We start from the raw sequence: 21,871 nt of genomic DNA, 5'->3' as shown, positions 1-21,871 counted from the left end.
AAACCCTTATTCCCGCTCTGCTGACCCCACCCGTCGGACTGAAACAAACTGCAGTGATATTGCTCCCCACATTGAGACAGTACGCCTGGTGTTTTAGGAAAGCTTTATTTTGCCCTTGCAAGTCTTGCAGCCTAATTTTTAAGCTGAACGCACTTCCTAAAAGAACTGTGTCATTCAACGTTTCCTCACGTCTGTTAGCCTGGACACGCTGTTGGGTTCAGAGACTCCAACAGCTGCCTGTCCGCTCTTCCTCATTTATGCACCCACACGATTTTAGCCAATTGACGGGTGACTTGTGTTGAATGGCCTGGTTGCTTTAGGAACTACCTGCAGATTCAAAGTTACTATTATTTAATATTATTTATATTTTCTCAATTTAACAAGTTAAAACACGATGCCAGTTATAAAGAGAAATCGAGGTCAAAGGGTTGAATGTTAATGACTTGTTACTTTGAGCGACCAGTTACCGCAGTATTTCTAAATAAAGGCACATCTTAAACACACACACACAGGGTGTGTGTATCCTTCATACCAAATCATATTCCACCATTCCAAAAACAATCTTCGGCATGACGCTTTAGTGAATAGTTGTTCAAAGCTGGAGTCAATAGGTGTCAAAAAGAACATGCTTCTATATTGTGTGGGGTCTTTTGGAGAGTCCAGCTGGTGCACCGGGTGGGTGGAGGCTGGGTGGGTGGGGTCTGCAGTTTCACCAGCCGCTCGCTGAGAATCAAGGAGTGTAGCAATCCCCCACCCACCCTCACTCCCCTCTTAGGTTTAGTCCGTCATTCTCTGGCGCAGTCCCGCCCCTCTCTGGGCGGGGTCACCTCGGCGCCCCTCCCCCTCCACTGCTGGATCAACTGTGACTCCTGATGGAAGATGGATGGTGCCCACAGCTCTCTGCTCTACCCGTGTTGGCATCTGCTGCCCAGCCCTTCAGCCTGGGTGACAGAGGAGAGAACGCTGGGTGTTACCCACCTGTGAGCAGCACAACCTCAGTCACCTCACACACGGTCAACACTAAACTAATCTGGTCAAGTAAGTGGACGCACATTTTTATAATGTTAATTTGCTTAATTATTATTTTGAACTTGTTAAAATGTATTGGCTCTGCCACATTTGCAATAATTCACCAACCAACCACAGAATGACCACAAGAGACTATAAAGAACTATAAAAGATTAGTAAATATTAGTAGAAAGAGATTAGTGTGTGTTTGTAATGTGAAGTTTGCAGTGGACGATGGATCAAAGATGACCTCCGGAGATTTAAAAGTCAAATGTAGTAATGTGCATTTGGTTACACCGTCCCCTGAGCGGTGTAGTTTTGCCCTGGGCATGTACAGCAGTTTCGGTGTGGGCGTAGCTTGTGCAGTATTTTTGGTGTGGGTGCAGTTCTTAACCTGAGCATGTGCAACAACGTGGGTGTAGGTCTTACCCTGAACATGTGCAGTGGTGTGGGTGTAGCTTGTACTCTGAGTATGTTTGGTGGTTTTGATGTGGTGTGGGTAAAACGCAGCAGCGCGAGTTTTAACGAAAACTAAAAAGTTTGATCACATTAGTCCCGTACTATCGTCATTACACTGGCTGGCAATTAGATTCCGTATTGACTATAAAATACTTTTATTAACATATAAAACACTGCTTGGCTTAGCTCCAGAGTATCTTAGTGAACTTATTGAACAATATAACCCAGCGCGTTCACTTCGCTCGCAGGACGCAGGGTTATTAACTGTTCCTAGGATCAAAAAGATCACAGCAGGTGGAAGAGCCTTTTCTTTTAAAACTCCACAATTGTGGAATAATCTTCCTGCCTCTATTCGGGACTCAGACACAGTCTCAATGTTTAAATCTAGACTAAAGATTCATCTGTTTACTTTGGCCTTTGAATAATCTGTTACATATTTACCACATCACATATCTTTCTTCTCCGAGGTTCACCTGGGGAGTAACACTGCAGTCGGAGCCTACAATACCATTATCATCACTCCGACACGGAATGAAAACCTGGCGTTCATCACAAGACATTTACAGTGACAATATCAACACCCAGAACTTTCATTCTATTCACCTTATACTTAGTCTGATTGTGTGATTTGTGTGTGACTTGTGTGTTCATCTGTATAATTTAATTTTGTGTAATTTGTGTGTTAACGGGCCGCCCAATGGAGGATGGGTTCCCTTTTGAGTCTTGGTTCTCCCGAGGTTTCTTCCTATTCCCCACCATCATTGGGAGTTTTTCCTCGCCACTGTTGCCATTGGCTTGTCCATTAGGGATTTGGACCCATAGTATTGTTAACCTTGTAAATCCTGTAAAGCGCTTTGCGACAACATGTGTTGTGTAAAGTGCTATACAAATAAATTTTGACTGATTGATTGATTGGGTGTAGCTCGTACTCTGAGTATGTCTGGTGGTTTTGATGTGGTGTGGGTGGAGTTCGTACCCTGAGTCTGCAGCAGGCTCTCCTTCAGCAGAGCCATCACCACCTCCAACTCCTGCTCCGCCTCCACCACTTTTGGGTCCAGCTGCAGCACCTCCTGGAGGTCAGTGCTAGATGACAGGTAGTCCTGCATGGCAGAATCAACAGTTTTACCCCACATCACCACTGATTGAATATACAGTTCTATTTTGGAAATTCAGTCCCCTTGGCTGTTATTACGAACCACACATGTACACACAAACAAATATGAGTTTGAACTTTCCAACAGAAAGATGTTTTTCTCCAATAAGCGTTAGCTGTTGCCAAACATGTGAAAGGTGAGGGCACACGAGAATGAGGCTGTATGACAGAATGACACAACGTCTTCAGTCACCTTTAGGCCCTTGTGGGCCAGTGCGCGTCTGTAAAATGCTTTCTTATTGGTTGGGTCAATCTGAAGGGCGGAGTCACAGTCTTGCTTTGCTTCTTCGAAGCAATCGAGTTTGAGGTAACACAACGCTCTGGAAGGTACAGAGACAAGCCAGTCACAACAATGACAGCAACACACAAACATTTAAGGTGTAAGAGGCACTAAAGAAAATTGTGACAGATGTCTGCCTTCAAGCGAATGTCAGTGGAGTAATATGTCATCCACAGGGTCATAAACAAGGCCCTTTTGTCACAGTTCGTGTCCAGGAAAACAGTAATCAAACAAAATCCTCACAGAGTTGAAGACAAACACTAAACACATACATGCACGTGTGACTGAATCTTTGTAGATATTTGACCTGAGTCAAGTATATTTGTCTTCTAGAGGTCAATTCCTTTAACGGTGTTTTCAGCACTGTGCTGACAGCATTTTTAAAAACAACTTCAACAGCTATGCATCATGTGAAATGAAATAACTGACATGGCTACCCATTACATTCAAATTAGTTATATTAAACGAGGGAAAGTTTAAAATGGTATATTAAAGTGTTTTTCTGACATTCGCCTCCTCTATAAGCCCATCTCATATAATGACATAAGCACAGGACGTGGACCAATCACAGTGAGAATGACATTTCAGAACAAACGCCATTAGAAGTTCTCTTTAGCAATGGGAACACACCACATGCAAGTTCAAATCAACCAGTCAATTTGTCTCAAACATCTTTTCGATGTATATTGACTAAATCTCTTTGACATTGGGCAATGGTAACCTAAGATGCAGGGAGAGTTTACAGGAGCCCTTAAACACTAGGCTCATATAAGTACATGGGCTGCACACCCAGCCCGACACTCTACCATAATGCGTCCAACAGAGGACCACAGCGGTGCTGACTGAAGTGGACCTGGGCGCTGGTCCCATGTCCACACGTCTCAGCACTTTGCAGAAGCCGCTGACAGTGCTGTCGGTTAGCAAAGCTGTGACGTGACAATTCTGCAGAACCTGACCCATCCAGGGATTCGTCAAGGCCCTATAATTAGTCAGTCATTAGTCAGAGTGTTCTGAAAAGCACGCCTGCAGCACTCCTCCAGGGTGGCCCGTGTTCCGGCTGGCGTTCACTCTGCGGCACGGGCCGGGGGGGGGGGGGGGGGGTGCGGGGCTTGTCCATACCTGTTTGTGTACACAGAGCACTCGTTGGGCTTGAGGAGCAGACACTCGCTGTACTTCTCACGCGCGCTCTGGTACTGCGCCGCCTTCACCAGATCGTTGCCTTCGTGCTTCAGCAGGGTGAACCGCGCTTCGGCCTTCCTGGCTGTGCGGGGGAGACGAGAAAGAGCGAGATGTTAGGGAGACATGACTGTGTGGGGGACGAGAGAGAGCGAGATGTTAGGGAGACATGACTGTGTGGGGGATGAGAGAGAGCGAGATGTTGGGGAGATATGACTGTGTGGGGGACGAGAGAGAGCGAGATGTTAGGGAGACATGACTGTGTGGGGGATGAGAGAGAGCGAGATGTTGGGGAGATATGACTGTGTGGGGGATGAGAGAGAGCGAGATGTTGGGGAGAGATGACTGTGTGGGGGATGAGAGAGTGAGATATTGGGGAGACATGACTGTGTGGGGGATGAGAGAGCGAGATGTTAGGGAGACATGACTGTACGGGGGACGAGACAAAGTGAGATATTGGGGAGACATGACTGTGTGGGGGACGAGAAAGAGTGAGATGTTAGGGAGACATGACTGTGTGGAGGATGAGACAGAGCAAGATGTTGGGGGACCTGGCTGGGTTAGGGACAGGAGAGACATTAGGGGGACCTGCCTGGAGTGGACCTTACAGAGTCAGATTGAGACCTCCCACTCTGGGACACGACCATAACTGAGAAACCCTGAGGCAGAGCGGAAAAAAAAATCCCCACTAAATCACAGAATCGAATGACTACACTGCATGGAACTGTCCTCCAGCTTTGGTTCTCAAATCTATATTAAAATACAGTCCTGGATTTTGAAATCACTGGTAGATAAGTGAACAGTACCATAAATAAATGATTTCATATTTCGTCCAAAGATTTTTTTCAGTTTAGTGACTTTTCATACACCTTTAATTACTTTTTTACTTCATCAAAAAAGCACCTAGCAACAAATCGACAAAAAAAAAATGTTTTGGACAAATCTTCGCTATTTTCCAGAAGAGGAATTGCTATTAGCACCCTGTGAGCGACAGACACGCCTTTGTGTTCAGAGAGCGGTAGAGGGTGAAGCAGTATCTTCACACTTCCCGGCAGCTGTCAGACATGAATGTTCTCTGCATGTGCAGCATTCCCAACCACTCATTAATCTACGTCATTTCCTTCATCCTTCTTGTGGTTTGTTACTCAGATGGGATCTGTATGCTGTCTGAGGAAAAAAAAATCTGCTGTGTTCTCCACTTTCCTCATTGAGCTTTTTTGCGTTTTTAATTGTGTGCTGTGCGCGAGCTGTTGTACTAGAGTTTATGTGAGCACAAACGTCTCCTGACTGTTATTCTTCACTGACGCTACAATAGTGTCGGACGTGCAACGCAGACGCTGAGCTTGAAGCGATCGAGCGATTCGTCGCTGAAGGTGGGCGGCAAAGCGGACGGCTCGAGGAGCTGGTGTCAGCGGGGCAGCTGTCAGGTGAAGAGGGCAAGAAGAGAGGTGGGGCAGGTGAAGGTCGGCTTGCTCTTGGGAAGAGGGGACGGAACGCAGCCTGCTTCCATGGTGAAGGACGACGGTGCTTGGGAACCGTACACGTCTGCACAGCTGCAAGTAGTTTGTAGGCATCGTGGCTCAGCAGCGGTTTTCACCACAAAGCAGTGACACTGGAGATGAAGGCACTACACGCGTTCAAAGATCTGCCTCTGGGACAGCATGATGATGATGATGATGATTATGATGTTGTTGCTGTGGACCTTGGACGGGATGCGCCGTGGGCAGAGAGCAGCTCCAGAGGTGGGGGCAGACCTCTGGAGGTAAATGCTGAGATGAACAGGGAGACCAGTCAAGATGTTTCTGCTTTCCGTGGACCAAGCTGGCAGTTCTGTAGGAGCTGAACGCGCTGCATCCGACCCAGTTGGAGGGGAGGGGGGAGGGGGGTGGCATCTGTGTGTTGTCTTTTACTTTTGATATCCGTCCCCGTTTCTGCGTATGAGCCATTGTAATAACGAGCTGCCTTTAGATTCTTCATCTGCCCCGTGCAGAGTGTGAACGGGCCACCGTTGTCGCCGCCGTGAGCTGCGGTCGGTCATGTTAAACTTCCCTCCCGGCCCAACACGACACCCGAGCCGTCCTGTTCCATTACGGACGACAGCCGATTCGGTCACGCTCATCAATAATAGAGTCAGCTAATAGACGCCGCTGACAAACACGGACAAACCCTGTCAGCCGCACGGGTGTGTGTAAACTAGTGTGAATGCCTCGGCCTGTTTGAACAAGGCGTACAAGGTAAAAGCCGAGCCGGTTCATACAGGTAACGTCACGCAGGTAAACGACCCATAATAAAAGCACTACCAATAACGAAGTCCACCAACCTCCCTTTGTGGCAGACGAATGAAAAACTAGTATGTTTAAACGGATATTTGTCGATGATACGCCATGTTGTTAGGGGATGGTGAGGTGTGTGTCGGTGACAGACCCTTCTCCTCTTCCGCTCGGGCCGCCCGGGCCTGCAGAACCTCCGCGCTCGGCTCCTCCCTCGTGTGCTGCTGTGCCGACAGCGGGACTAGGGGGATGTCCGGCAGCTTCTCCCGCCAGTCGGGACCGTCCTGGTCGATAAGCAGCTTAGTGATCCTGCCGTACGGTAGAACACGGAAACCTCTCTCAGCACAAGCGTATACACACGAGCCCGGTGGTTAACGGGCTCCGGTGAAGGGGAGCATGTATTGGGTCACTATTAAAAGCTGACGGGACAGCGAGGAGTCCGTTTGGCTAAAACAAAAACGCTCCCAGATATTGCGCCATGTCTGTGTGTGAATGTTGGAGGGTGTCTGCTGTTTTCTGTCATTTATTTCTTCTTTTTCTGTCATAATATTTCTATATTCTGTCATGTCTTTGTTGGTGTTTACTATGACTGTTGGAGAAGTTTTTTTGAAGGTTTACCTGTGCACACTGTCGTGAGCCGCCTGCACGCTAACGTCAACCTGGAGGACGGTTTTGTAATCCACATAGGCCATCCTGTAGCGCTCCAGAGACTCGTAGGCCATGGCTCTGCGGAGGAGGGGCTTCAGGGAGAAGGGGCGGAGCTCCAGCGCTCTGGCAGGTAGGGTGAGAGAGATTACAGCTAAGCCTTTAGTGCATGACCAACACAGACAGAGTCCCCCGTGAGGCTCATGAAGTGAGCTAATGCCCATTCATGACCTCTGTTCCTGAGTCTCCCTTACTGGGCTGTGAAAACCATGAATTTTGTGGGTTCTACAACAGTGATTTGGTTTTGATAAGAAGATTACATGGTCAGTGTAGAGTAGTGTATGGAAGCCCTCTAGGCGCCTACAGTGAAAGAGTCTCTTGAGCTAGAAAACAGTGGTAGCATTTCTAAACATGAACTTCTAAACTAGGAATCCCCCCCTCCCATTTCTGATTATTTGCGGGGTGTCATACCAACCTATGACTAATGGGAAAACAGCTTGTTTTCAATACAGAACTAAATGCTGATATTAGTTCTCACATTGTGGGTGTATTTTTTAATCTCATTCCTTAAAGCAAAGAAAGCAAATCTATTTACAGAAACACCAGTGTTCAGCATCAGCATTACAGTACTGCCGTTGACTAGTTGTTCTCTCTCTCTCTCTCTCTCTCTCTCACACACACACACACACACACACACACTATATATAACAGATATATCTATAATATATATATAGAACAGCAGCACATTTGTAAAACGTACAGTATAGAGAATACAGTATCACCTACTGACGTGTGTGACAAATGACAACAGAAAATCCCCCAGGGCACAAGCTCTTAGTGACCATTCATGGTCTGCAGGTGAAGCTCTTTTTAGCTGAGCCAATTGTGTGGTCTGGTAATCTCTCAAAGACAATTACAGGTTGCCTCCAATATTACAGCCCAACTAAACAGAAGGCAGTGAGAGTTGAATGTGCCCACCAGAGGCTTCCAGTGACATTTAAAATAACTAACATCCACATTCAGTAAAAAATATTCTCAGGTCACTGGAAATAGTACAGATGGTAGCAACATACTCTTGATCTTTACTATGAGCAGAAGGGGTGTGTGTGTGTGTGTGTGTGTGTGTGTGTGTGTGTGTGTGTGTGTATCAGTGGGAGGTGTCCTACTAACCTGGTGCAGTCCTGAATGCAGTCTCCACTGTTTCCATCTTTCAGGTAACAAGCAGCTCTGTTTGAGAACAATATGCATAGATCCTCAGGACTGTCAACACCTGTCAACAAACATAGGCATGAAAGTTAGAACTCAGCACAAAGCTTCTCCTAAGTCTCCATGGTTATACAAACACAGCAGAATAAAAATGAGTTTCACCATAGCACGTGAGCTTGCGTCATTAACGTACGAGACCCGCCCAAACCACTCTAACCAAACCCTGTCATTACTCCTGTCCAAAGACTAATAATACAGGAAGTGTTCAGGGACTTCAGTGACAGATCTGCTCTGCTGGGCCACTTCCGGTAAAATGAATGCTGTCTAAAAACCTTTCACAATCTGGATTCTATTCTGTTATTTCCCCCTCTACAAAGGTGGCAGAAATATGCCTCAAAAAGCTTGGTGACTCAATACTCGACCTCTTACACACACAGATTGCACAGTGCACTACATGCCAAGCAGTTACAGCTCAAACTTGGTTCAAATTCATTTTGAAATGGTTTCTGAGCTTCTGAAGTTAGGCATGACAAAAAAACATTAAAATAAGAAAACACTTCATTGTTTATATTAAAAAGTATAGTCTAGACTTCAGAGCTGACTTTTACTAGAGGACTCCAGATTAACACATGATCACTGCTTCCTTTTTCTAAAGCACAGCAAAATAGTACTGAACCAGTTCTGCTACTCCACCTGCTTGTTCGCAGCCGTCTATGGCCTGCGTGTACTTCTCCAGTGCCTCTCCGAACTGTCCGTTTTTGAAGAGCATGTTGCCCTCATTTTTCAAACGGGCGAGGGGGGGCGGTAGAGCTCCGGCTGGGGCGTCCAGGTTCACCCCCTCCCCCCCTGCCCCTCTCCCTCCTGGGCCACGGCCTCCATTCTCCTCCCCCGCCCGGCTGTCTTCGGCTGAGTGAGAGCCGTTCGCTAGCGGCTTCTTCCCCTGCGACTCCTGGGACCTGGAGCTGACTGAACTCTTGCTCGACCCCGGAGTCCCCGGTCGGGAATGAGGGATGTCCTCCTCTCCTCTTCCCGGGCCCTTCTTCTGTGCGTTCCCCATGTCCTTCCTCTCGTTACTGGAGCGCAGTCAGCACTCCCACCACGCAGAAACACTCACTCCTCAACATACTGCCTCTCGTACTCTTCCTGCAGCGCAGACTGGACAGGTTTGTACAGAGCCTGGAAGCCCCGCCCCCTGCAGGCTCGGCAGGCTGTGATGTCACAGTGGGAGGAGGGGCTGCAGTAATGCGGTGTTGCAGAGACGGCTGGTTTCCAGGGAACCACTCTCACTGCATACCCAGCAGCAGGGGAAATTCTACAGACGTTTTAACGGCGTAAAGCACGACATCACTTACAATGAGGCACCCAGGGTTTTGCATTTGCTCATTTCTTTGCCACACACACTTGGCTATGAAAGAGTTGTCTGTAATGTTTAGAGTGAGAAACAGCCTGTATTTCCTCGTGCCCTTGTTTTGTCCAGCACCATCTGACTCTTCCAAGAACAGTTATTAATCTTCATTTGGGTTTGCGGGGTGAAGAGGGTCTGGTGTTTTTGCCCTTCAGCAGCGTGCCAGAACTCCACACGGAGATCAGATCTTTACTGGCAGTAACCAGATCACTTCAACACAATATAATCTGTGTTAGTGTAGCATATTTAAATTCATGAAAACTGAGAACCCTCCCGTTGCAGTTAGATACGAATCATGTCAGAAGGGGTTAAACCTTTAAGAACATTTGATGTTCTGTAAATAATAAAAAAAAACCTTTAAAAAACCTACAAAAAATTAAAGCCTTAAAGTTATTCACATAATTTGATATGTAGCAATTATTTAGTTATACCCTGAACTACTTCATATTAAACTGTGATGTTATTTCAGACTAGGTTTATTATAGGATATAACTGGTTTTGTTTTATTTGCTGGTACTGAGTATCAGTATTATTTACCAGTACAAGAAACCTTTTTTTGTACTCTGAAGTCAGCTGCACAAAATCCTATACCCTGTGTACATACAAGGCCTCCATCGTGCATGACCTAGTTTTGACCAAAGGGTGTTAAAGTTCTTAAAAAATAAAAAAATCACACTGCAAAGGCACTATTGTGTGTGTGGGTCCTGCACTCGGAACAGTCTTGTATAGAGGCCTTTATGTCGTCGTTTGCAGTTTAGATTCTCCATTACCATAGTTCATGGCGAAAGCCCAAGAGATTCAGTACAGACACAGATACTGAAATGGAAAAATCTATTGCATATCTTGCAACTCTTACAAAATGTGCAGTTTGCATAAGATTAAAATCAAGACCCAACCATTCGACATTTTTTAAAAAATCTGTATTTTACTCTACCAGTTCTACTTTTGTACACTTATTTACATTTTCAACACATCAAACGGGCGCCGTGGTCTGTGGAAACGTCATCGTGCATAAGATCACCGTGCATCAAACACAACCACTGGACCCAAGAGTCAAGGAACAAATATTAGTCCACACAGTGAAACACCACTTTCAACCAAATATGGCTTCCAGCAACTTCTGGAGATTAACATTTTTGCTTAAAATTTCCCTTTAAAATCATATTGGTTACAAGATTCTTAAAATATCAGGACTGATGTGTCTGTGTGATTTTGGCCTGAATCACCCTAGACAAATACAGCAAAAAAGATGAATGAACACAAACAGATACAGGAGGCAACGGCACCAATATTCTAATGTAAAACGGCTGCACTGAGGACCAGCAAAGTGGCTGCATGGCACACACTTTCTGATCCTTTGATCCTCGCTTCAGTTTTTAATCTTTTCCCTTTGATCCTCGATGGCCCCCATGCCATGAGAAGGAACCTGCTCCCTCCTGCTGGAGTACACACACTGGAATTAAAAGTAATCCATGCCACAGACAAGCAAGAGTTCTCTCATTTCTCAACTATACGTAAATTGGGGTTTTTGCGATAATTGGGAGGGACCGGTTATACCCTTCCTGTCCTGGTTTAATTAGCTTATAACTACAAAACAACTGACAGGACAAAATCTTAGGATAGCAGCTCACAATCATTGGACCCGAGATGCGTCATCACTGCTGCTATGGCAACAGTCTCCCAGGTTTCCACTCAGGATGTCGCTGCTAGCCCAGCGCTCTGAACACCACTCACAGCTTCGCCCTTCTCTTTAGTTTGTGTCTCAGCTCGTACAGGGCAGAGACACCATTGCAGCCAAGCCCAAACCGAGTCTGAGAAATGTTGTTGCACCAAAGCGTAACTCCTAGAGCCACACACACAGGCCAGGGAGCCTAAAGTGGTGCTACGCCCAGCATCACAGGTGTGACATCACTCACAGGTGTGACATCACAGCAGGGGAGTCATTTACATTTGTAAATGTAAACGAGATGTCCTTAGATTTTTCTTTTAACGTCTGAAAAACATGTTGCTCTAATGTTTTCTGCCTAGTCTTGTTCTACCCTGTACAGCAAATTTGGTACAAACATTAGTGAAAATATGTATTTTTTTAAAAATAAGAATGTTATTTCAACAACCACGCCAGTGTTCGTCAGTGGAGCGCTCCCAAAAGAACAGTATGCTCCAATGAAAAGCTTGTGGCAAATATCTAGACATTTTATACAAGTTCCTGGTATGTGTTGGTCCTACTTTGAGAGAAAGGATACGTCTTTTTGTTCTCTTCTTATACATGATTCTGTAGCCGCACTCTCTGCATCTGATAGGGTCTCTGGCCTTGATCTCATTTTCTGTGTGACACTCTAAAAATCAAATGAACAAATGTTAAAATGAAGATGGACGCCATTTCATCTTCACACACAGGCTGGTGTGCTTAACTCAGTTTGATTGGGCACTGCTGTTGTCCATGTGTTGGGGGGGGGGGTGTCTGCTAGACGACCAACATCACCTCCACAAATGTAGATCATGGGCTGTTGTTTAGGAGGTTGAACGTCTTTTTGGGGATCCATTTCTGGAAAATATAAATATCTTAGCAATATATAAAGTTCAAGTTTGAACATGGAACAGTGCTAAACGCGAGATTAAAAGGTCACTGCTGCACACGAAACACGAACAAACTGGCTAAGCTAATGTTAGACCGCTAACGAACTAGGCTAATTGAAAACTACCAAATGAACACCATCGAGAAATTACAGTTTTGTTCGAATGGCATACGATCATACAGCTCGTTGTTATACTAATAAATAAATGGTGTGCGACAAGTAGCTAAAAAGGAGCAAAAGTCTATAAAGCTAACGTACCTCGAACGCGTGTTCGTTACTCGGTGGCGGCCAGAAAACTGCGCGCATGCGTGCTGTTCAATACGTGATGTCAGACGAAAACCTGCTGTGATTGGTGGATCAAAAACGCGGAAGACACGTCACATACACTTTTGGTGTTTTTCAGAGACGTAGTTGTAGTTTCTAAAATGATACTGTAGCGTGAACCTCCGCGTTATAATGTAATATACTACCATTTATTATATCTTTATCTGTTATTTTTCAGTATAGGTAATCGGCATTTGTGCCATTTTATATTAAATTAAGTATGTTGTTTTTTATTTATTTTGGCACTTAGTAGTTTTTAGACATTTATTAATTTAGATGTTTTGTTTTAGGAAAGAGAAAGTTGCTGTTTAGCATTTTGCATTTGCGGATCCCTCCGCGAGAAGAAAAACTAAACCAGGAAGTATCCCTCCGCGTCATGCTGTGAAGCGCCTCGAGATTAAGGTGAGACGTGAGAATATAACAGTACTGTGTGTTGTTTTCATGATCGACAAACTGACCACAATCTGGGAATACTCGTCAATTTAAAGCAAACTGGGACATGCGTGTAGTCTGAAGCATGTTAGCATAGTCGAATCGGTGCCAATTCTGATCATGGTTTCAGTTTCATTTAATTGTAGCCAGCATTAATGGTCATATGTTGTATGTTTTACATATATCTAGCTGTCTAAAACAGAGTTAGTATTCATTCACAAATGTTGTTTCGGTCCTGTAGTCTCTACTAACACCTGTCAGACTGCATGACTTCCCTGTCATTCAGCCTGTTTAGCAACTTCTTCGACAGAATAACCACTTTAACTTGTGTAATACTACGTTAAAAGGCTTTATTCGATATTTAAAGCGTCTTATTATTAACTTTATAGGACCCCACAAGTGTTTACATACATGTATTGTACTTTAAACGAACTTTGGATGTTAACGAGGATTGGCCAAAAAAATGTAAGTTATTTAAATGACAATCCTAAAATGCTTTCGGTATTTTATTTCCAGACAATCATAATGGGAGACGATAGACTGGACGATAGGAGTGTGGAGGTTCTTGGTATTCCCGAAGATGTGGACGACGACTTGCTATGGCTGTATTTTGAAAGCAAGAGGTCTGGAGGAGGAAATGTTGTTTCTTTGGAACGGACCGGTGACAAAGCCTTACTAATATTTGAACATATCGAGGGTAAGTGAATCTCCTTTAGGACGTCGTGAAGAGCAGAAATAAAATGCTCCAATTGCAGGATTCAGTCTTTGTCGAACACATGTTTAAATGTACATTAACACTAACCATATGTGCATTATTTATTACATACATATAATCTTGTGTGTCGGTGCATGTATAAATTAAGAGGACCACTTGTTATATTTATCTGTCCCAATGTAGATGTGACACGAGTCCTATCTAAAGAGTCTCACACCCTCAGTAATGCCAAACTAGTTGTGCGAAAGAAACCTCCAAAGGACCGTGGGAAGTTTGTGTTGCGGGGGCTCACTCCCAACACCAGCCTGGAGATGGTGGAGCTCTATGTGGAGAACCTGACAGGAATTGACTCAGAAAACTACACTCTGTATCCATCAGCTCGGAAAGATCTGGTTCTTATACACCTACACGTACCTCTGACTGAGGGTAACTAGTACTCTGACTCTGTGGTGTCTTTTAATAGCTTAGTAGAGGAAGATAAAAGCATTTTGCTTTTGTTTACATCTGAATTTTTTTATGTTGACTGCAACCTATTGCAAAAACTTTCCTATTGATGCCCAATATTTCGTGACAGTTTTGAGAACATTTCAAATTTTTCCAACATAGAATATGGTTATTGCTGTAAATATTTAACATAAGAATTGCTTAATAATAATTCTTGTCATTCACACACAAAGATAATTGGCCTTTTGTTTTTGGCAGACTTTGAGAACATTTCTGACAAAGTTTGCAAAAGGAAGCTAGATGGGGCAAAGCTCACTCTTGAACAGGTTGAACGTCCAGATTCCATCCTGGTGGAGAATCTGTCCTCTACACTGACCGATGACACTCTGCTTCTCTACTTTGAGAGCAGCCGCGGTGGAGGCGGAGAGGTGGTGGATGTTGGCAGGGTGGATGAGGGCATCGCCAAGGTCTCTTTCAAAGATCCAAAATGTAAGTAAATCATCTGAACTCTCACGTGAACGTTTGACGCAGGCAAGCTGAGTAGGTAGGAAATTGGTTGCAGCTTTTATGAACCTTATTTTGTTTCTGTATGTTTTTATTTAACAGCTGTGGATTGCGTACTCCAGACGTCCCACAGGCTTGAAGACACAGACTTGATCGTGAAACCCTACTTTTCATTTTTGGACACAGAGGCAAATGGATCAGCCACGGCTTTGCAAAATGGATCAAAACAGCAGCAGGAGCAGAACAACAGGAGCTCTCTCCCCGCTCAGAGTGGGTCCGTCTCTGACCCGGTGTCCAGCACCACATCAGTACCCTTCACCACAGCTACACCTAAACCATATCCCAGGTCCACCCCAGTCACCCCAGTCACCCCAGAACCACATCCACGTTCATCTCCGGTCACCCCAGAACCAAATCTGAGTTCATCCCCGGTCACCCCAAAACCACATCCGCGTTCAACCCCGGTCACCCCAGAACAAAAGCACAACTCCCTTCCTTTTTCCTCTGTAGGATCCTTGACTACGGCATCCCCTACCCCAAAAAGTCCAGGGACTAGTGTTGCTAAAGACAGCATGGAAGAGGCTGCACCCACAGTCTTCAGTATATCTGTGCCTGACCAAACCAAACTTAGGCTGATTAGTTTGAGTAACTCTCTTGATGCCCTGAGAAAGGCTCACCCTAATTTCGAGATCACCCTCAAGCAGGACGGTGTGCAAATCAAAGGGCCTGGTCATCTCGAAGCCGAGAGGCTCAAAGGCAAGGTCCTCGAGTTCCTCGGTGGTTTCTCACAGCATCACATGCCCATGACTGAGCTGAAGGCCAAGTTCTTGGAGAAGGAGGCCGTTAAAGACATGCTGCTGACATCACTTAAAAACCAAGGTCTGCCATGCACATACGTAGTGTCGGACGGCATCTTAATCGTAACTTCGCTGTCCCTTGACATGGTTGCCCAAGCCTGCGAGTGGATAGACTCCTTGATCGTGGAGTTCAAGCTGTCTGTGGAGCCGGACTACGAGTGCATGCTGTACTGTCAGGAGTGGACGGCCTTCCTGCAGTCCCTGGACACCAGCTTCGCCGAAGTGACGGACGAGGGCGCTAAAATCACCGTGGTGACCCTGAAGAACATGGAAGAGGAGGCGAAGGTCGGCATCGTTCAGTTCCTGAGCACGCCTGTTCAGAGAGAGGCCGTACTGAGTCTGGAGCCGGCCATGCTGAGATACCTGCAGCTCCACCAGCAGCAGCTGCTCTGTGACATGCAGCAGGTCCTGATTGTCCCACTGGAGACGGCTGATGGGTTAAGCGTAAGTGACGCACTCGGCCATGTTGACTCATGCTGCTTCTGAGACATTTAGTGGAACATCTTGCTGTAGCAAACCTCTTGTATGCTCTTGCCATTGAGATGTTAAGAGTATGTGTTATAGCCACGGCTTATTACTATGATTATTGTTATGTTATTATGATTATTATTGGCTTAACAGCTACCTATAGAAATCCCTATTTCAAGTCTGTAAGTTTCCCTCCGTCTTAATGTAACTTTGACTAACAGATCCAGGGGAATCCCAGTGCGTGTCAGACGGCGATGGAGCTTTTATCAGCTGTGGTTGATTCGACCCACACAAAGACCATTACTGTCAGCCAGCCTGGCATCTCCCGCTTCCTGCTTGATCAGGAGAGTGAGAGCATAATAGGAGAAATGACGTCCAAGTTTCAGGTCTACATCAGCCTGGAGAAGGTGCAGTGGGAACCTCTGGAGGATCAGGTAAAAAAAAAAAACATCCCTGCTAGTGTCCATGACCCCTTAACATGACCACATAATCAATGCTACTTACCACTTACCGGTCAGGTGGTCAGCTATATCTTGTTAAAGCTGCTCCGATTCTGATCTCCATTTATTCTCTGCTAGGACATATTTGAGCTTGCTTGGAAAATGACACCCCCTCAAAACTTCCAGAGGAACTCTTCTGCTAAGCAATGCACCACAGGTGACATTTCTCCTGCTCTGAGACTTTTACTGTGACCTAATGATTTTTGAAGCTTCATAATTTTGGTCCGATGTTTAACATGACATTTGTTCCCAGCTTGTATAGAAGAAGCCAAGAAGATATTGTCGGTTATTGAAGATGATTCTTTCAAGCTGTCTGACTTGAAAACACCATCGGATGAGGAAGAGGACCTGTATACAGATGCCACAACAGAGCAACACCAAGAGGAATGTGCCTCGTTGTCATTGGCTATTCAGATGTCGATGGACACCAGTCAGGGATTGGACACTCAAGCAGAGGAGGAGTTACAGAAGGTTCTGGAACTTTCCAGAGGAGAAGCTATGCTGGCTAGCAAGGACCAGATGTTGGAGAAGGCTGTTGACTTGTCCCTGCAGGAGGCCATTGTGACGGCCAATCATGCAGATATCCAGGTGTTTGCCAGCTACCCCCATGATCTGGTGAGAGTAGACATCGCCCTGGGGAAGAAGGTGGGGATGAGACAGTGTGAGGAGAAGGTGGAACATAAGGCTCTGAGGAGGCTCTCGGCCTATTACAAGAGATGTGTGGACCTCATTAAGCGGAAGCATGCAGTGCAGATCCGCATACAAGAATCCACGGCCACGGTGTCCGGCTTCAAGGATTATGTCTCTGCTGCTTTGTCTGACTTGAATAGCCTGCTGAAGAGAGTCACCAACACAGGCTCAGATGATGATGTCCTGAAGACCGTGGAGTGGGTGTGGCAGGAGGAGGGGTCGGCCACGGCAGTCCCGTACCCTCCAGAGGCCACGGTGTACATGGAGAACGCATGGAGCATGAAACAGAAGAAGACTGACATTGTGTTCAACGGTCAGCCTTTCATCATCGACTTTGAGAAAATGAAGGAATACAGCGTGTCTTCCGGCAAGTCAGTGACCATTGCACGACGAGTCATCGGCTCGGAAGGTTCACATTCCAGTTTGCAAGGTAAAAATTAAATTGACAAACGTGTTTAAGCTACATTCAGTCAGGTAGTGTTAGAGGTAAATGCTTTAAATACTTTAAATATTCATGTTGTGAACAAAGCCAGTATTAGACAAACAAAAGTCTATTACAAATTGTGTTATATGGTATTTTGTGCCCATTTCTGTGTATATAGTTTGTGTTAAGAATGTGTGTTATTTTGATTTTCCTTAGATGAGGATTATAGTCTGGTGTCAGACCTGCCGGACACCTCCAGACTTGATGAATCTTCTGATGAATTTCAGAATGTTGTAAAAGAATTCTACGACACCATTCATGATTATCACAACAAAATCAAAATCATTAAGGTAGTATTTGTCGACATTTGCTGGTCATTTCTGTTCTTCTCACTTTTCTGTGATGGTGTACTCATTTCAGGAAGTATGAAAAAATTTTGTTCATCGATTTCCCATCAATTTTGAGTGAAGTTTAAATCATTGACTCTGCATGCGTTGATTGATTAACCCCCGGAGGCCCGTGTTTCTTTTTCCCGCCTCATGGTTTCAGCTTCCTAACCCACTCGGTGTTTATGTGCAGGTTGAGAAGCTCATGAACACACTGCTGTATAACCAGTATAGACTGAAGAAAACCAGCATAGAGCAGAGTGCCACCCACCTAGAGGTGGAACGCACGCTCTACCACGGCACCAGTGAGACCAGTGTGAAGGAAATCTGCATTCATGGCTTTAACAGGAGCTTCTGTGGTAAAAATGGTAAATACTTGGAGAAACCTAACATGGAAAGAGCTGTGCACGTTCATTCATTTATTTCATATACACCTCTGCTTGTGATTATTTATTTATTTATTTGCCAAAATAAAATAGTGCTATTTAACATAAGAATCCGCTACATTAGGAACAGTGTCTGTCTACTAGGCAAATATTGCAACCCTGGAAATGAATGACACAGATCCATGTTTCTATATGTTTTGAGTTATTTTAATTGAAACAATGAATGATTCTTTCTTCCCTTTCCACAGCCACCATATATGGCCAGGGAGTGTACTTCGCTGTTGATTCTGCGCTCTCGTTGTCCGACACCTACTCCCCTCCCAACGTAGATGGACACAAGTTTATTATTGTAGCCAAAGTCTTGACAGGAGACTTCACCGTGGGCAAGCATGATATGAAAACTGCACCGCTGAAGGAAGATTCAGGGATCCCCGTCAGATACCACAGTGTAGCGGACAAAATAGTATCCCCCACTTTATTTGTCATCTTTAATGACACACAGGCTTACCCACTGTACCTTATTACATGCCAGGGCACCCATGCTAAATGAAAACCGCATTTTGTCTAAACAGTCCTTACATGCACTGAGGACAAATGTCTCCTGGTGATCATACTGACCTTACTGTCACATATAAAGTTAATGTCATGGGTCACTTAAATAGTGTTCACTCAATTTCGTTTAGTTGTAGAAACACGCTTGATCAGTTGTAAACGTTGCGTTAATTAGGCTTCTGTGTGTGATTAGTTCTGAGGCTTACATCAAGGGCTGGTTTGCCAGCATTGGAGTAAACCAAATGGTAAATCTCGGAGATTTATTATCATTATGGGCTTATTCTGAGTCTGGGAAACTAGCCTTAAATGTGTGACTAACATCAGATCAAATGGTATTATCCTTCACAAATGATTACTGTTTTAGTTGTTTTGTGTTTTTGAATGTTTCAGCATGTTTAAATAATGTGATCCAAAATGTGGGGTCTGACAAATATGGTTTTGTTATTGCTGCTTTGATTTGACAGCCTGATGGCTGCCACTGTTTTATATCTGTGAAAAATAAAAATGTCTTATCCCAAGACTGTTTGAATGTGGACATCTTGCCAATGCCATCTCGCGTTGGTTTTTTGGGTGTGGGAAAATGCCTAATTTATTTCTAAAAACATGACATTGCTTGCTCACGTAACCGTACTAATAGCTGGAAAATACATCATCTTGTTGATTATGGCTTAACTTCAACGTGTGTATGAATGCAATTTGAGCGATAACAGTGGTTGCCACTGTACGATAATCGCACCATAAAATAAACTACAAATAGGCCTTCCTACAACCTAGGAACGTTTGCAGAGTGCTTTTTTTTACAAACCGGAACATGTTTGTTGCTGCACAGTCGTCCCGTGGAACTCTGGGAAGTGTGATGAATGGAACACGACCATAGTGTCGTTTAGTTAGCTTAGCTCTTCGGTGATTTGTCAGATAACTATGATTTTGTAGCATTACGGGACAAGATAGGTCGTTTCAAATTGCACACTGTTACATGCTGGTATGTCAAAATTAAAGTATAGACAAAGGTGTTGTGTAAAAAAAACATTCTCGTATGCACGTTAGCAAATCTAAAAGCTAACTAGTAAGTTGACTAGCTAGCAGGCTTAAAAGGAATAAATGGACACAAAAAGATAAAACTCATGTGTAGTTCACACTTTGAATAAAATTTGCCATATTTTATTGACACATATGTGTAGTGATAAAAAGCGTTTGTAGAATATTTCCGTTAGCGCACATAAGCAGTTTGAAAGCTCGACACGCTGTTTGGGTTAACGCGGTGTGTTTTGTCCCCAATACAGTAAATGTTAAACCCTAGAAATAAAAGAGTCCAAGTGTCTAGTACACAAACACGGCACTGTTGAAGGTTCACGCAGTCTGTAACGCACCAACACCACTTCACACCGTAACCGAACTGACTGCGTTACCAGGTGCTGAGTGGGGCGTGTGAGGATGTACGCGGTGTACCGCCAAGCTCACTACCCCACGGCCGTGGAGTTCTCGGTCTACTGCAACTTTATATCCACCGAAGAGAAGAATCTAGTGGTGGCTGGGACGTCTCAGCTCTACGTCTACAGGACAATACATGATTATGAGGTAAGTAAATGTACTATCTGTTTGGACATTTGTTATAGTTGGTAGATCTTTTGGGGGTTACAGTGTAGGCTTGTACACTTATTCATAAAATATGCTTTTTCTTTGGATTTAGAGTTCTACAAAAACAGAAAAACCAGCAGGTGAGAGTGAACGCCTTTCTTACCAACTGTTTCTATATAAACCTGTGGAAATGGGGTAAAAGGGGAAAGCGATAGATCGGTGGTGACTCTGCGCTTAACGCTGATGCTCCCCCACCTGTCAGATGGTAAGAGTCGCAAAGAGAAGCTGGAGCAGGTGGCGTCCTTCTCCCTCTTCGGCAACGTGACGTCCATGGCCAGCGTGCAGCTGGTAGGAACCAGCAGAGATGCCCTGCTGCTCAGCTTCAAGGACGCCAAGGTAGGACGCCGAGGACATCATGAGTTATGTGCGCTGCACCGCGTCTTGAGGTTCTCCACGGCTTGTCTCTGCTTCTCTGCCGACAGCTCTCTGTGGTGGAGTACGATCCAGGAACACACGACCTCAAGACTCTTTCATTGCACTTCTTCGAAGAGCCAGAGCTCCGGGTACACTTTGCCTTCAGTAGATCTTTCCTCAGCCTATGGCGCTTCCTGTTTTCTTCACGAGCACCTCCTGTTGAAATTCTGGCTGTGAACTTGGATTTTTCTGGGCACGTTGCAGGACGGGTTTGTCCAGAACGTGCACATTCCCATGGTGCGCGTGGACCCGGAGAACCGCTGCGCCGTGATGCTGGTGTACGGGACGCAGCTCGTGGTTCTGCCCTTCAGAAAAGACACACTGACAGATGAGCAGGAGGGGATTGTGGGAGAGGGGTACGATGAAGCCCTCGAATTACCTGCATGTGGGAGAACGATGCTAGCAGCGTATCCATGTGCTGGCAACTTTAATTCATTTCATTTTAAAATAAGGAAGCAGTGCTGAAATTAAGGCATTATTTGGGCAATATAACAGATATTTCAGTCATGTTTCGTAAAGTTCGGGAATTTTCAAGCATGTGTGTTTCGATTTGTTTTTCAAAATTCTCATGCAGGCAGAAGTCCAGTTTCCTCCCCAGCTACATCATTGACGTGCGTGAGCTGGACGAGAAGCTCCTGAACATAATTGACATGAAGTTCCTTCACGGTTACTACGAACCCACCCTGCTCATTCTGTATGAGCCCAACCAGACGTGGCCGGGGTAACTGCCGTCTCTCCTCCCCATGCCCTCCTCATCCTCGTCTCGTGCCTTTGCGTGCCAAATCGCTGACTGTGTGGTGGTGGTTTGTGGCAGGCGTGTGGCTGTACGACAGGACACCTGCAGCATCGTGGCCATCTCCCTCAACATCATGCAGAAGGTCCATCCCGTAATCTGGTCTCTTAGTAACCTGCCGTTTGACTGCATGCAAGTCATGGCTGTGCCCAAACCAATAGGTGAG

The 21,871-nt window shown here is 45.2% G+C and overlaps 4 protein-coding genes across 5 annotated transcripts in view; 2 read left to right on the top strand and 2 right to left on the bottom strand.

Annotated features, from left to right (window-relative positions):
- Nucleotides 1-86: 86 nt before the first annotated feature.
- Nucleotides 87-9,734, bottom strand: spag1a (sperm associated antigen 1a). The gene is made up of 8 exons (XM_077008324.1): nucleotides 8,891-9,734; nucleotides 8,162-8,261; nucleotides 6,965-7,117; nucleotides 6,501-6,655; nucleotides 4,020-4,161; nucleotides 2,814-2,940; nucleotides 2,444-2,567; nucleotides 87-941 (listed from the first exon to the last, which is right to left on the bottom strand). Exons 1-8 carry the CDS (start codon nucleotides 9,252-9,254, stop codon nucleotides 937-939), a joined length of 1,170 nt encoding a protein of 389 aa, XP_076864439.1. The 5' UTR covers nucleotides 9,255-9,734; the 3' UTR covers nucleotides 87-936.
- Nucleotides 9,735-10,483: 749 nt separating this feature from the next.
- polr2k (RNA polymerase II, I and III subunit K) lies at nucleotides 10,484-12,531 on the bottom strand. The gene is made up of 4 exons (XM_077008325.1): nucleotides 12,437-12,531; nucleotides 12,085-12,147; nucleotides 11,846-11,938; nucleotides 10,484-10,642 (listed from the first exon to the last, which is right to left on the bottom strand). The coding sequence occupies exons 2-4, from the start codon at nucleotides 12,143-12,145 to the stop codon at nucleotides 10,620-10,622; spliced, it is 177 nt and encodes a 58-aa protein (XP_076864440.1). The 5' UTR covers nucleotides 12,146-12,147; nucleotides 12,437-12,531; the 3' UTR covers nucleotides 10,484-10,619.
- Nucleotides 12,532-12,590: 59 nt separating this feature from the next.
- Nucleotides 12,591-19,402, top strand: parp10 (poly(ADP-ribose) polymerase family member 10). The gene is made up of 11 exons (XM_077008318.1): nucleotides 12,591-12,904; nucleotides 13,451-13,631; nucleotides 13,833-14,075; nucleotides 14,352-14,582; nucleotides 14,700-15,898; nucleotides 16,144-16,356; nucleotides 16,501-16,579; nucleotides 16,676-17,542; nucleotides 17,753-17,886; nucleotides 18,116-18,290; nucleotides 18,557-19,402. Exons 2-11 carry the CDS (start codon nucleotides 13,460-13,462, stop codon nucleotides 18,856-18,858), a joined length of 3,615 nt encoding a protein of 1,204 aa, XP_076864433.1. The 5' UTR covers nucleotides 12,591-12,904; nucleotides 13,451-13,459; the 3' UTR covers nucleotides 18,859-19,402.
- A 261-nt stretch (nucleotides 19,403-19,663) lies between these two features.
- Nucleotides 19,664-21,871, top strand: part of cpsf1 (cleavage and polyadenylation specific factor 1) — a 19,879-nt gene continuing 17,671 nt past the window's right edge. Inside the window, exons 1-8 of one of the 2 annotated variants that reach the window (XM_077008316.1) lie at nucleotides 19,664-19,842; nucleotides 20,273-20,438; nucleotides 20,551-20,578; nucleotides 20,701-20,834; nucleotides 20,921-21,001; nucleotides 21,117-21,268; nucleotides 21,487-21,633; nucleotides 21,727-21,866. In XM_077008316.1, coding sequence (XP_076864431.1) covers nucleotides 20,295-20,438; nucleotides 20,551-20,578; nucleotides 20,701-20,834; nucleotides 20,921-21,001; nucleotides 21,117-21,268; nucleotides 21,487-21,633; nucleotides 21,727-21,866 — 826 coding nt within the window. In that variant the 5' untranslated portion in view covers nucleotides 19,664-19,842; nucleotides 20,273-20,294. The remainder of the gene's footprint in view (nucleotides 19,843-20,272; nucleotides 20,439-20,550; nucleotides 20,579-20,700; nucleotides 20,835-20,920; nucleotides 21,002-21,116; nucleotides 21,269-21,486; nucleotides 21,634-21,726; nucleotides 21,867-21,871) is intronic. The other variant, XM_077008317.1, reaches the window with a different exon arrangement.

This window comes from Brachyhypopomus gauderio, chromosome 6 (assembly GCF_052324685.1).
Source record: "Brachyhypopomus gauderio isolate BG-103 chromosome 6, BGAUD_0.2, whole genome shotgun sequence".
Lineage (NCBI taxonomy): Eukaryota > Metazoa > Chordata > Actinopteri > Gymnotiformes > Hypopomidae > Brachyhypopomus > Brachyhypopomus gauderio.
Note: the sequence above shows the minus strand (reverse complement) of the source record. Positions and strands in the feature narration are given on the sequence as shown.